Here is a 14653-nt window from a genome sequence, read left to right as displayed (position 1 = left end):
AAGGCACGATAAACCTAAAACATTTCTTTAAGAAGAGCAGAGTATGTCATGTGAATCTATGCCATGTGATTTTTGTATGAACTAAAACCTACATGTGAAAATGCAAGCACTGCCGATGTATGAGTTTTTGGCATATACCACAGTTTACACATTTAGCATATTTAAATAACATTTATAAATCCTTCTTGCTGAAGTGAACATACAATGTCTATATACAATTATAAATTAAATTCTAAGCCACTGACAAGTATCACATTTAATTTGGATTATGAGGAGTGCAAGCTCTAATCATGGAATTGTTGCATTATACGAAGACCTTTAATGCAGTAGTCCTGTTTAATCTGATGAAGGTCTTTTTAAAATGGGATTGCAGCCCTTTTTTGTTTTCCTCAGTAGGCACAGCGCTTGGGAGTTGATAGACTTGATGTTTGTGACCAAGACCATGTGTCAGGGCGTGATCTAGTGGACTAAGGATAGGAAATTGCTGTTTAAAGTACAGTAATTTGCTTTGCTGGTTGTTAGTTTGTCAGCTGTGCATTAGTCACAGTCTGAATCTAAAGAGCTCGTGTGAGCTGCCATGAGCATACAACAGCAAACAACTTCATATAAATCTGTTGGAGCACAGGGCAATGGGATATGGATTAACATGTTTAAGTACCAACGGAGATTTAGGACTTTGCTTCTTGACAAAAAACGTTGCATCTAGTTAAGAGGGTTTTTGTACTGAGAGCAGTCGCCAAGCTTTTCTGAGCCAGTCTGAGCGCCACGCTTTAATTTCCACACCATCTGCTTCCTCTTTATTAGGGTAGTCTCTCTCTGCACGTACACACACTTATAAGTAATCCTTGGAGTCAAAGCACCAATCTCTTATACCAGGTGACATTTTCACGCTCTATTGAAAGTGGAGTACCGATGCGATGAGAGATGCTCCTGGCTTTGTACAGATCTGAGGATCTTAGTATTGATTAGACTCATGCAGCTAGACCCCCCTAACAGCTTTAGAAGCCTTTGGCCAAATCTATCATCTTAGAGATAGAATTACTAGTTCTTGGTGCCTGGATTGTTCATGAATATTTCCTTTTATCAGATTGCAAACCCTCGGAATCCAGTGTTACAGAGCAGTGTACCTAAACACAAATGAACATTGGAAACATCCATAGACCACATACATCCTACTACCTCATTACATGGCTCACGTTTTGGACAACCAGAGGCGATAGGCAACCGTCTCTACTCTCCTGAAAGGCTGCAACTGACAGATTTTCTGAGTTTGTTGGTATCAATACCCACGTGCAACAGTCACATTAAAAACGGGGTGAGGGAGTTTCATATGTGAATCTGTGAAAGATACCAATGCTGAAGAACTGCAGTAATGGTTAACTTTTTCTTCTTCAACATTGGGTCTGTCATATTTTAATATACTTTAATCAATACTATCAAGCAGTAGCAAACATATAAAGCAGAAAGCAGAAAGCAGAAATTGTACACAACGACTCCAAAGCAGTCTGTTCAATCTCTGACTGTGTCCTGAACTTCATTTCAGTGCAGTTCACTTCTAGCTGCAGATTCCTTGCCTTAAAATATTCCCCAAGCATCAGACTGGATCCAGAAAACCTTGAGCCGTACTCCTGTACTTCGGTAAGTGGCGCTGAGTTCCGGGCACAGACCCCCTACTTGATTTGCTTGTGGTGCCGGAGCCGGACTATGACTCCAGGCCCTGTTCCAACTGCTGCACCATGAATCCTAAGGCTTTTCGGGAGCAGGCAATGAAGATCCTGGTGGCTCAACATAAGGCAAATCCACACCACTCCAGATCCCAGTAGTGTGGAAGGTCCCAGGCCTGCTCTCAGAGTCATTCTCATTGACTATTGTCAAAGTTGAAGAGCACTTCAACTTCCTGTGCCAGTTTAAGTCAACAGACAAGGGGTGGGGATGATGCCACCAGTCTAGGCCCCACTCCCGCACTCCACCTGTGTAGCCTGAGTCTGGGTCTTGTCTTTGCCTCTATGGATTTCCAGGAGCTGATGCGACCCCCCCACCCAACTCAAGTGTTATTAGGCCATGCATATCATATTTGGGCATCCAGATCACTGTGGAGCACCTTTGAGCCTCATGGCTCAGGAGGTGTCCCAACTGGGTTTCTTCCAGCAGGTTCGCACTTGGCACCAGTCAGGCTGTTTGAATCCAGATCAACACTAGTTGCAAATTCATGACCTTTGCCAGAGTTTGGTCCCCAGGCCCTCTGGCCCCATAATCATTCACAGCTCCGATACAGAGCTGGATCGGCATTGTGAACCAGACCACCCGGGTTGGAAACGGTGCTTACTTTCTTTGATAGGCCGTATAGGGGGTATGACTGGGGAGGATCCCTCTGGTTACGCTGATCCTCTTGAAGAACCCTTTCCAAAGATAACTAGTATGAGGACCTCAAAGACAATACAACCATAGCACATTATAGATAGATAGACAGGAGTCCAAGAATGTATCCCTTTGATTGATCCCAATGGTATTCTCAAGTCTCCATTGCTACATCTGTGGCGCACAGTCACAACGCCTGACTTGGATCAGAACATGTCTGGGCATCCCTTATGGATATGCCCTTCGATGGCACTTGCCTGTTTAGCTATAAGGCCAATTTGGCGCTTACTCCCTTCAAGGAGCGTGTTGTCACCACCCAGTCGTTGGAACTCACCATGGCCCCACACCAGCCACACTCTTCTTTTCACTCCTTCTGTGGTTACAGTAGGGGCTACTATCCGCGTCATCCTTTTCCACCTAGTCAACAAGGCCAGCAGACTTCTCAGTCCTTTCGTAGCCACTGATGCGAATCTCTTAGCTGCCAAGTTTTCAGTATGCTTAGGTGGGGCATTTCCATTACTTCAGTGTTTCTATGAGTGACATTTATTTGCTACATAGGTCACAATTTGAGTGACACAGTGAGAGAAAAAAACGACTTATAATGTAATCAGTCAGAGGAGACATTACTTCCTTTTGTGCAATAATCTGGAATGTAGGTCTCCAACATATATTTTCAAATCATTTGTAGCATCCTAACAAATATAATAACCCCATGTCTGTGGACATCTCGATGTAGAAATTCATATAAATGGGCACCGTTTATTTACATAGGATAAAGGGACCCTATCACACAAGATGTAACCTAATATTGCTGAATCTATGCTAAGCAACATCGTACATCTGTACTTAGTTCTTTTACGCTATGGATATGCAGTTAGGGATACTTGTAATAACCATTTTATTTAAGAGTAGCACATTTCCTCGTTGAGGTTTTTTTTTTTTTTTTTTGTCTCTTTCCTTGGTGCTGTATGGCAGACTTTGCCCTGACATTACCAACAGCGCAAACTCCATCAGTGGTGTTGGAGCGCTGGTCACATTGTTCACACTGTTACCTAATCAGACATTTATTTTGGCTCTTCCCTTCCTGTTGTATAGCTTTCCCAAAAACACTTATAATTGATAAAAGCTTTACTAAAAAACACAGAAATCCGCATCGGGTCTCTCTTGGCTCAGCGGGAGAGCCGTTCTACAATATTCACTGCACTCAGGAAAAGTCGCCCAAAAATGCTTTGCAAGCATTCTTTTTCAAAACATTTTTGCCCATAACTCAGACTTTGGTGGTCCTAGTACAATGGGACCACCACCAAAACATTCAGCATGCCACACTCTTCCTGTTCAGGTCATCTGTGGGTCCCCACACTAGGTTAGTGGGAACCCCAAAATAATAACCTCTACCACTATTCAGTCCCTTTTTAAGCTGTCTTCTGGCTGGAGCTTTTGTTTTACAGCTTGGAGTAGTTTTTGTTCTAAGTGCCTTTTTATTAAAGTCGGCCTGCTAGGCCTGAAAATGTGTAAGGCACTACGCCTTCTAGGGACTAAATAAATACATTACTTTGTGCCATTCTTTATTCATGTGGTTATGGCCACTAGGGACTATGGGGGTCATTCTGGGAACCGCCAGAAGACCATACCGCGGTCAAAAGACCGAAGCGGTCATTCTGACTTTCCCGCTGGGCTGCCCAGCGGGAAAGCCCCAGCAACGAGGAAGCCGGCTCCGAATGGCAGAGTTGCTGGTGTGCGACGGGTGCAGTTGCATCAGTCGCGATTTTCAGTGTCTGCCAAGCAGACACTGAAAATCTTAATGGGGCCCTGTTAGGGGGCCCCTGCAGTGCCCATGCCAGTGGCATGGGCCCTGCAGGGGCCCCCAGGGTCCCCACAACACCCATTCCCGCCATTCTGTTTCTGGCGTTGAAAACCGCCAGAAACAGGATGGCGTGAAGGGGGTCGGAATCCCCATGGCGGCGCTGCTTGCAGCGCCGCCGTGGAGGATTCCCTGGGGCCGCGGGAAACCGGTGGGAAACCACCGGTTTCCCTTTTCTGACCGCGGCTGTACCGCCACGGTCAGAATGGCCCCAGAAGCACCGCCAGCCTGTTGGCGGTGCTTCCGCGGTCATTGGCCCTGGCGGTCCATGACGGCCAGGGTCAGAATGACCCCCTATGTTTCTTACAAATGATATTTTTATTGTGGTGTCCTCTAGGGGCTGTTCTGAGCATTGCAGTCAACATACTACAATATTTGCTGCACTCGTTTGTCCCATAATGCTTTGCAGGGCATTCTTTTAGAAAACATTTTTGTTCATAACTTAGCCTGTGGTGGTCCTAGGACAATGGGACCACCTTCAAAACGTTCACCACAACAACCTGGTCTTTCTGTCTGGATCTTCACACTAGGTTAGTGGTGACTCTAAAATAATAACCCTTCCCTCCATTCAGAGACTTTTTAGTTTCTCTCATGACTGGAACTTTTGTTTTACAGCTGAGAGTAGTTTGTGTTTTAAGGGTCATGTTTGTAATATTGTTGTAGTAGCTCTACTAGTTCTGAAAAGGGTAATGCACTACTCCCTCCAGGGGCTAAATATATGGCTGCACTGCAGTACTTGGTCATTTTCGTTTCATGTAGTTATGCCCTCTAGGGGCTAGCTATATGCTTCTTACAAATTCTATTTTCATTGTGGTGTTCTCTAGGGACTGTTCTGAGCATTAAAGTTTAATGCCAAACGTTTATTTCTGATAAAGGTTTTTATTGGGCTTATATGATGATTGTATATTTTTTATTAATCTCTCCTTATTCAAATTATGACCATGATTCAGGCCAACCTAATATCCTTGTTACACTATGACTGTTTGAACACTCCTGATATGTTTGGGTGACCCTTGTAGTTTATTTCTCTCGTTATTCCCCCGTGGCTGTCTTGTTTTGGGAATTGTGTTAGCCAGCCAGCAAATCTGATAGTAGGGTGGAGAAAGTGGTATTCTATGGGAATTAACAAGGCAGATTTAAATTAGATTGCTAAATGGTAGCATTTATATTTTTGGCTGCAGATAGATGAAGAAGGTAAATGGAAGTGCTTTAGTTAAATGCAGGGCCACTGTAATTAGTTGGCAGGAAAAGACCAAATTATGAGGCAGGGTTGACCAATTTGTGTCAAGAAAATTCCGGTTATGAGTTTACAACGCCAATAGCTCTAACGCAACCAAATGTGAGACCCATTGTATTGCAAATGCTTGTTTTAATAGCCTACCAGAAATTACATACTTTCAGCCACAAAGTGTTTCTCTAGAGAACACATAACATGTACATACCAACATTTAGACCCATTAAGCAGTCTTGTCACCTAAAAAACTAAATACCATGGTGCTCACTGGTACAGCATTGCTGTAGACAGGACTCATGCTGCAGAAGAGAGCTGAGTCGGCTGAACAGTGTTTCCTGTTCCTTTCTGGTTCTTCAAGCTGTAGGTATGGGCATTGGTAGGATACGGTCTTAATCACCGAGCAGCCAGCCAAAATTATATCTGGAATGGGAGATTGCAGAGGGGACTGGCAGGGTTTGAAATGTAGTGGAAGGCAAAATCCTTAGAGCATCAAGGCCTTCTGTCCGCTACAGTACAAAGCAATGTGAGGAGTCATACGTGAAAGGTGCCACTTATCTGTTTTGGTGGCAGGCGCGTCATGGAAATAAAACAAAGCTGCCATCTGTCGCCTCAGTCTGCCTTGGCCAATCGAGAGACACTGCCATCCGAATAATAATGATCCAGCTGTTGAAAGTTCAAACGAACCAAGCTTACGTTATTTAGCCCACGTGGTACATCCAGAAAGGCGTCCCCTTAGATAGACCATGTGGTCCATCCAGAGAGGCACAGAGGCCACATTTACTGATTAGAAGACTTTCCGCTTTCACACTGACACCAGTGCTCACCTCTCCCATTCCTGTGAATTAACGTAAGGCAATTGTCTGAGGCTCTGGGCAGCATCAGCAGCACAAGCACTGCCAGAGCAACAAAATTTTAGCACGCCGACGTTTGTTAAATGTAGCCCCCTAGTGCACGCCTCATCGTACTCAAGTGGTACCCAGGGCTCTATTATGCATGACTAAGCATTTTAGTGCTGTAATGCAGACACCAGCACCAAATGCGTTAGTCTAACCCCTGATGAGTGGCACTTGGTATGGCTAGTCTGTTGCTTATGTGGTCCCACCATTTTGAATACTCCACAAATCAACAGCGCTGCTGTAGTCAGTGTAGGCAAGGTTTTTTTAACACTCTAGCCTTCCCCCTGGTGTCCTTACCCTCTGTCATATTAGCTGTTAACACAAGACACCAATTGCAACCCAATGCACACCATATTGACTGAAAGTATCTAAATTGGCACAACTGCATTTTCAATTACATTCTAACATTTTTTCCTTTCTAATTACAGTTGAGCTTAGGACATCTTTTTTAATCGTTGGTGGTTTACTCTTTTTATGCAAGAGCACCATGACTATGAGGGACCATTCTTTGGAAAGGGAGCTCTGAGAGACTTTGTTTTTAGGGACGAGCACACAAGTGCTCTATCCTACTGTAATCTCTCTGTGGGCTTTTAACCACACCCACCACACGCCCATGAGTTTTGTTGGTTTGTGGGCTTGCCTTTTAAATATCACTTGATTTTATTTATGAAAGGCATGCATACGTCATGCTTTTTCCGTTGTTTAGCCCTCCTTGAGTGCACCGGCCAACTACTGAAAACATACGAGGCTCCATGATTTCTGCGTGGTTTCTATACTACTATTTCTATTTATTTCCAGTCAGCGCAATCTCATTGCAAATTTGCCAATATGTTTGACTGCGAGCGAACTTCTGTTTCATTTTGTGTGCTCTGACACGCTCATGGTGTGGCGCTTTAAAACGGGTCACTTATGTAAAACTGTATTACTTTTTATTTTAAATGGCAATAAAAGTCCGGTTAGGACTTTACAACGCTAATAGTTCTAAGTCAAGCAAATGCGAGACCCATTGCATTGCAAATGGTTCTCTAAATTACTGCTCTGGAAGAAGCACAGTGTGTTCCTTGTTCTGATTTATACATCTGCACTTCCTTAGAGTGCAAACTCTTTTTGTACATCCGTCCTGCCGGTCACTTTTTAGTAGCTTATTTGCAGTGCATACTATTGTTTTCCGAGAAGTGTGGTGCTTACTTGCACACGCTCATCAGAAGAACAAAGTGAGGCCAGCATATAAGCAAATTATTTTGGATGCTTGAAAAGAGATGGTGCACTCTGCCACCAAAAGCCATGTTGCATGAATATGCATTATTTCGCTGTGAAAAACGTGTTTTTATTATCAAGAGGTTAAGTGCGTAAAAAAACTAGAACATACCTGTGATCCAACAGAATATCTGGTACAGGAAAAGAAGTCCAACGACCCGTAGCATGACCATAGTTTCAAGCAAACCTCCCCTTCAGAGTTTGGAAGTAACAGGCGCTTATGAAAACATAGAGAATAACTTGTCACATGTTGTGGCATTTTCCCTCTCAAGGTAAATCAAGTATGGCAAACTTATTGGGAAGATCATATACACAGTGTTTATATTCAGGATAACACTGAACAGGTGATAGTGTAGGAGTACATAACCTGTGCACTGATAGCTAGTTCCTTAGTTTTCATCTCCTAATTTACCATCTCTTCAGGAACACCGTGGGTCTTATTTAGAGTATGTCAGTCAGGGTAGTCTGTCAGAAATGTGATATCCAGTCCGCTACATTACAAGTGCATTATATACTCAGTGGCATTTAAAATATGTTTGATGAAGAATTTTGTCTGCCGAACTCTAAGTAAGGCCCAATCCTCTCAGGAACTACGCCTTTCAGGTCAAGCTTTTGGTAGAACACAATAACAACATGGATTAATGCCTGAGGATTCTACTTTTGTGTTCTTTCTCAGATTTTTAACACTGACATTTTTCTAGTCTATGAAGACAGAACGTTTGCTCAGAACAATGGGCACGCCATTAGTTGGTGGACTTCTTTTCTCCTTTTCCTGTTTCTGTAACACTTTTTATTTGCCACAGATATTTTAGACTTTTCATGTGCAATAAATCTGCTCATAATAAAAAAATTGTATCATCTCCTATATTTGAGCAGGATAAGTACTTGCATGATTTCTATGCTTTATTGTCACTTAGCTTCGATGACTTCTTTCTTTGGTTTTTGTGGCACGTTTTGAAGCTGCATTTTAGGTTTGTGAAGTCAATGGCTGCAGTCTATTTTGCACCGGGTTTTCTTTTGTGCTTTACGTTCCCGATGTTCTTTTTGCCCCATTATTATATTTTTAAGCAGCACTCCATGCTGTATGTCGGTTTTTCTTTTTTTTTTTGTGTATCGTGGTTTCATGCACTCATTGTGTGCAGACATTATCCTGACTGCATTTTGTTTCAAGCATTCTTCTCTGCACTTGCTCTTCCGAACTTGGCTCCTCAGATGGTTTGTTTTGCTTGAGAAGGTTTTTGGCCGTCTGGGAGAAAAATTCCCATGTACTGCTCTTGCCCTTTACACATCTCTGTATTCTGGTCTTTGGACCACATTTGCACACATCTGATTGTCTGCTACCAAATGTTCACATCTCTGTTGCCTTTTTGATAGTCTGTGGTTTGCAGGATGCCATTCTAAATCTGGTTCTACCCATAGAATAATGTCACACAGGTGTTTTGTACCTTGCCACTTAGTTTAGGTGTTAAACTGTCCATAGTGTGTTCCCTAATGGAGGACCCTCTTTCCCTGTTCTCTTAAATAGTGAAAGAGCTGGATGCATGAAGTATAAAAGAGATGCCCACTCGTACCAACTACTGTACTCTCAATCGTTTTACTGACATGGATCCTCAATCCTCAACCTGTCTAACTCAACATTTGTCAGCAGTGGTGTATGTAGGTGACTTTCAATATGTGAAATGAGGAGTGATCGTCAAGAACTGTAAATGCAGACAGTGCGTGGGCACTCACGGATGGGTGTCACACTGTCTCCTGACATGCTTTTTAAAACGTCTAAGACAGTTTACAGCCTCCATGCTCACACTGGGGGGCTCTCTGCAGTCACAAAATATTTAAAGAAAACAAACATATTAAAATTGTTTTGTAGCGTGGCAATAAGGCGTAACTAATACCCATTGTTAATCCCTTGCTTGTTTCCGCAGAGCCAACCGCATGATAGTTTTAAACATTGCTAAAGTGTTAAAAAATCTTAACATGTTTTATTTAAGAATTTCTGTATGATATGTACATGTACAAAGTCTTGAAACTAAATATGCATTAAATCTGGTTAAGTCATTTTTAAAAACTTCTGACCAAATATGTCAAATAACCAGAGTTCCTATTGAGAAGCGTGGTTAAAGTGACAGGTTGAGAGTAGCGGCCTAGCTGGGCTTTTTCCTTCAGCTTTTATGCATTAAGTCTTGTGGATGCTAACTGTCTGACTGTCTTTGCACTTGCGCTGCTTATCAATGCTCATTTCACCCCTTTCTTTCCCTTTCCACTCTTGCTTCCTTTGCTATATATGTGTGTCTTCAATGGTAAGACTCAAAAAAGTCTATCCACGTTACAATAAATAACTATTTTTGTTAGTACAGCATTGTACATATTTTGGCTGCATATGTTTCCTCAGTGTCCTGCTTTGTTTTGTAGTTTTCACGAGACGCTTTTTTTTTTATTTTATTTTTTTAATACAAACAACATTTGATACAGTTACCTTCCGTATTGTATTTTGCCTTTCTCTTTCATTGTTCTAACGTAGTTCTTGTTATCTTGCATTTTTTAAAGCTTGCCAAGTAGCACTTTAAGGTACTTGCTTCATTACTGAATCTCTCTTTTGTGATAAGTGAAGAATCTGGGTAATATGGAAGAACAGATCAAATGAGAACTAGTGTGTTTATGATTGGACAATGTTAACAATGCACAATAACTAAACATTATCTCCATGTGAATCTGACTCCTTTGCTTTTTATACCAAAAAGAGACGTGAATTGTCAGACATGCAAAACCTCAGATAGTCCGATTACAGCTTAGTGTTTTCTTTTCAAACCTTACTCACCCATTGTTTCCCCAATGGATAATTCTATAACTTGACACAATGTTTTTTAATCATAAACCTACTTATTGGTGATCTGTTGGTAGCATGTAACCATGGCATTTATTAGTTGAGTTGTTACCTATGTTTTTTACTTCCGTAGAAAAACACTTAGCACTTGAATAAATAAGCGGTGGCACTGCCTACTGAACTCAGTGGTTCTATAAAGATTTTACTCTTTTGCACACTTTAACAATTCTATATCTGACAGAAAGGTGTAGCTAGGCATATAACGGCCATGCTAGAATTTATCACAGTATTTTCTCATCTCCTTTACGAATACAAAATATTTCTAAACTATTCTTTCCCTCTACATTAAGCACCTTAATAACTAAGTGGAGGCCTAGGTACAATCCCCATCACAAAGAAGGAGGCAAGGCTGACACAGTAACAGAGAAACCATCCCTACTAGACAGTCACTCTCCAAACTACCTGCACTTGAGAAACGAACACAGTAAAAAGTGCTAATGGCATGGCAAAGAAATGTATATAGAGGAAAATCAAGAAATCACAAAGACCACACCACAAAGAAACCCCTCAAAAATCACTCTGACCAACCCCTGCTTGGACACATGACGAGGTTGCTATAGATTTCTTAATCTTCCATCAGGGAGAGAGTTCCAAGACCTGTCCTTACACAGAATTGATAAATATATGGAACATAATGAGTCAGACGAGTACCCATGGGGAAAACATGGAAGACGCTAATCCAAACACTAAAGAGAGCTTACAGCCCCGGCAAGCGCACCTAGAGGAACCTGCATTGAATACGAAGAGAACAATGCAGAAGAGGAACCAAGATCTGAGGATGGAGCCCATCCATCTGACACAGCCTCACCAATCCTACCGTCTAAAAATGTAACAAGCAATTCTGAATGTCAAAGGGGAATGCAGCCTATTTGATACCAATAATCTGATATTCCTGCAAACCATTGGTAGTATTCTTATCTTGCAAAATAGGTAAGTGATGAAAGTAACCTTAAAATTCTTAAGGTCCTTAGACTTAGCTGAATAAAGGAAGACTTTCCTAAAAAACTGTCTGTAGATGGCTAACTGACAAACTGGGGGAAGGGACTGTGAAGATGGATGACCTTCACTCCATTACGTGTGATATGCTACCACCCCAGAGGCCAGTTAAGATTCTGTTTTAGTTGGCACAAGGACATCAAGCCTAATAGTATACATACGAAAAACAGAACTCTTGACAAATACTTTTCAGAATATAGAAGAATAATCGGTTTGTCTCAGGCTGAAAGCAGCAGGGATGTAGGACCAAGCCTTGAACTGGCCCATAGCATTGGCAAACTTGAAAAACAAGCTATTTTATTAGTGATCTATCAATCTAAACTAGCTTACACTAGCAAACAGAAGTTAAGTAAATGCCACAACTGTGCCCGATTTTCTTAATTATACTACCAAAGTCCAGCAAATCAAAGCTATAGGAAATGATACACAAGAGACAGCCAAAGAAAAACACCATGACAGTTCCAAAGAAAACATCTCTTCTGTACATACAAAAGAAGGAACTCTCCTCTTCATCCCAGAGCAACTAAGCTCATAAGCACAACAAACACCCTGATAGACTAACTATCAAAGACCCATGAAGAGAGGAGTAATTCCTGTCATGACTGATGTACAAAAACCACAGTATTATCATGGAATGTCCCCAGCATATCCCAAACTTTGGGGGACACTGGCATAATTAACTATTTGAAAGAAGCAGAAATTCAGGCACTACAAGAAACATGGATAACATCACTTTGGGTGATTTCAGGATACATAAACTACATTAAATGTACCATCCCAAAGACTGGCATGTGAAGAAACAACAGTCTTATTATAACATGTAGAGTAATTGCCCCAAAACCAAAGATTGTGAGAACATAAATGAAAACATCTTGATGGGTGGCATAACCATACTAGAAAACTACTTATTAAGGGTAATAAACGTTTTTACATGCAACAATAAAATTAGAGGGTTTCCTCAGATTGCCTGAATCAAGCAAAACAGACGTTTACAAACCTGCGATTTGGTGACAATGCATTTTCCTTTTATAAAAGCCTTCATTTGATACTCATAGTATGGTCTGATTCAGACTATCATTACTTAAGGGTTGTTCTTCAGTAGCCACTTCCACTTGAATATGACAATAAAATTAATAACATTTTAGGGTCCTGCTGCCTTAGTGACTTAGGACCTGATTTAGATGTCGGCAGAGGGAATACTCCGTTGCAGATCCCCCATAGGATAAAAGGGATTGTAATACGCTGGATGAGATATCTGTCACGTCTGTGACAGAGTATTTCCCTCCGCCAGCATCTAAAACAGGCCCCACATCTTTTGCCCAGTGCTTGGTTTTACCACCGACCCCTGCCACAAGCCATTGTATATTTAATTTGTATTAATGCCGGAAATAATTGCAGTCTGTAGTATTGCATTATTTTCCTTGTGACCTGAAGCAGAGCACTAGTTTTTAGTTTCAAAGGAGATTTAAATCACAGATGGTTGGCAGATCTATGTAACGTTTCTCTCTTCTCCTATGTTTTTTGTCTGATAGAGACTTCTAGCTGCAGATTCCTTACCTTAGAATTCCGTGGCGTCCACATCGAATCTGGAATTTTTCTGCTGAGCAGTACCCTGCGCACGCCATCGAGTGGCATCGTTCAGGTCTGCGTGCGTTGTGTGGCTCCGAGTGGCATTGTTGGGCTCCGAAGGCCTTGAGAGAGAGATCTCTCAAGCTTCTAGCGGCCCGGCAGCCGACTTCGGTTAGCGCGTTTCCGAGGAGATCACGCTCCCGCTCTAGGAGGAGGTCGCAGCACCACCCCAGGAGCCCCAAGTCATCTTCCTCACATTCAAGGTCTTAAGGGCATTCAGGTAAGAGGCCCAAGAAGAAGAAGTCCAAGCGGACTTTGACTTCGCCACGCCCGTCAGCTGACAAGGCATCCAGGGACCGTCGATGTTCTGAGCGTGGCTCCATGGAGCCAGGGCCAACTCCGCGTCTTCCCCCTTTTCCGGGGACTGGTGTGACCCCCGCTCAAATCAAATAATTTTCTGAGGCTATGCGCCTTGTTTTTGAGCGGGCTGCACCCAGGGATGGGTCTTTGGGCCCTGCAGGGTCAGCAGGGGCCCCATCCGATTTGACGTGGGCAGCTTCGGCGTCGTTGGGGACCCCGGATCCCATAGCGGATCCGGACCGGTGCTGGTATCTCACAGTCAACCTCCTCTGGCGCGCGGCCGACGTCAATGCTCCCTCCACCACCGGCGCCCACTGGTGATGGTAGTCCTATCCTCATTCTGGATGATCCGGAGCCAGAACAACGTCGTAAGACTCAAACTTTGACGGCGCCGACTAGGCCTAGATCAGTGCCTGTGGCTTATTCAGAACAGCCAGGCACAGGAGAGGCGTGGGAAGGGTCTGAGGAACCTTTAGAATATGGATTGGAGCATGAACAGGATTGGTATGAGGATCCAGGGAAAGCCAATGGACTGGATACTTCTCCAGGTGCTGGCATTCTCTCTCCTCCCGCTGTGGCTACGGAGGAGGGTGCATCTTGTGCCATGGTGGTGCGTAGGGCAGCTGAGATCTTGGACCTAGACTTGCCTACGGTGCCAGTCAGGTCTAATCTCCTGACGGAGGTGCTTCAGCTGGGGGTTGCTACATCGGAGCCGATGTTACCCTTCAATAAAGCCCTCACAGATGTCTTTCTGGGAACATGATCCAAACCCAGCACAGGAGCTCCTGTGAATAGGGCAATTGGCCGCCGCCATAGACCTGCTCCAAACGACCCTAGTTTCCTCATCCAACACCCCATCCCGGAGAGTTGGTGGTCCAAGCCTCCATTTCCTGTGGTGTCTTCCCTTCTGCCCCTCTGGATAGGGAATCCAAGAGGCGGAACCGACTTGGAAAGAAGTTGTTTTCTTCCTCCATTCTGGCATTGAGGTCGGTAAACACCTCTTGCCTAGTGGTCTGTTTTCCCCATACTTTATGGGATATGGTGGTACAGGTGCTGCCCCAGGTCCCCGAGGGCGTACGGGACACTCTCACCCAGGCTGTCAAGGATGGGAGAGCTGCAGCCAAGTTTACCATCAGGTGTGGCTTGGACACGACCGACTAGCTGCGCAGGGCAATTTCTTCGACAGTAGCTCTCCATCGCCACGTCTGGCTACGTTCTACTGGCTTTTCGGGGGATGTCCA

The 14653-nt window shown here is 43.3% G+C and overlaps 1 protein-coding gene across 14 annotated transcripts in view; it reads left to right on the top strand.

Moving 5' to 3' along the window:
* The window catches only part of CLIP1 (CAP-Gly domain containing linker protein 1), a 543241-nt gene that overhangs the window by 445504 nt on the left and 83084 nt on the right, over positions 1-14653 (top strand). For 10 of the 14 annotated variants that reach the window (XM_069214948.1, XM_069214941.1, XM_069214940.1 and 7 more), the window contains one exon: positions 10151-10171. The exons of the other annotated variants lie outside the window; for them this stretch is intronic. In XM_069214948.1, coding sequence (XP_069071049.1) covers positions 10151-10171 — 21 coding nt within the window. The remainder of the gene's footprint in view (positions 1-10150; positions 10172-14653) is intronic. 14 annotated transcript variants of the gene reach the window in all.

Source organism: Pleurodeles waltl, chromosome 11 (assembly GCF_031143425.1).
Source record: "Pleurodeles waltl isolate 20211129_DDA chromosome 11, aPleWal1.hap1.20221129, whole genome shotgun sequence".
NCBI lineage: Eukaryota > Metazoa > Chordata > Amphibia > Caudata > Salamandridae > Pleurodeles > Pleurodeles waltl.
Note: the sequence above shows the minus strand (reverse complement) of the source record. Positions and strands in the feature narration are given on the sequence as shown.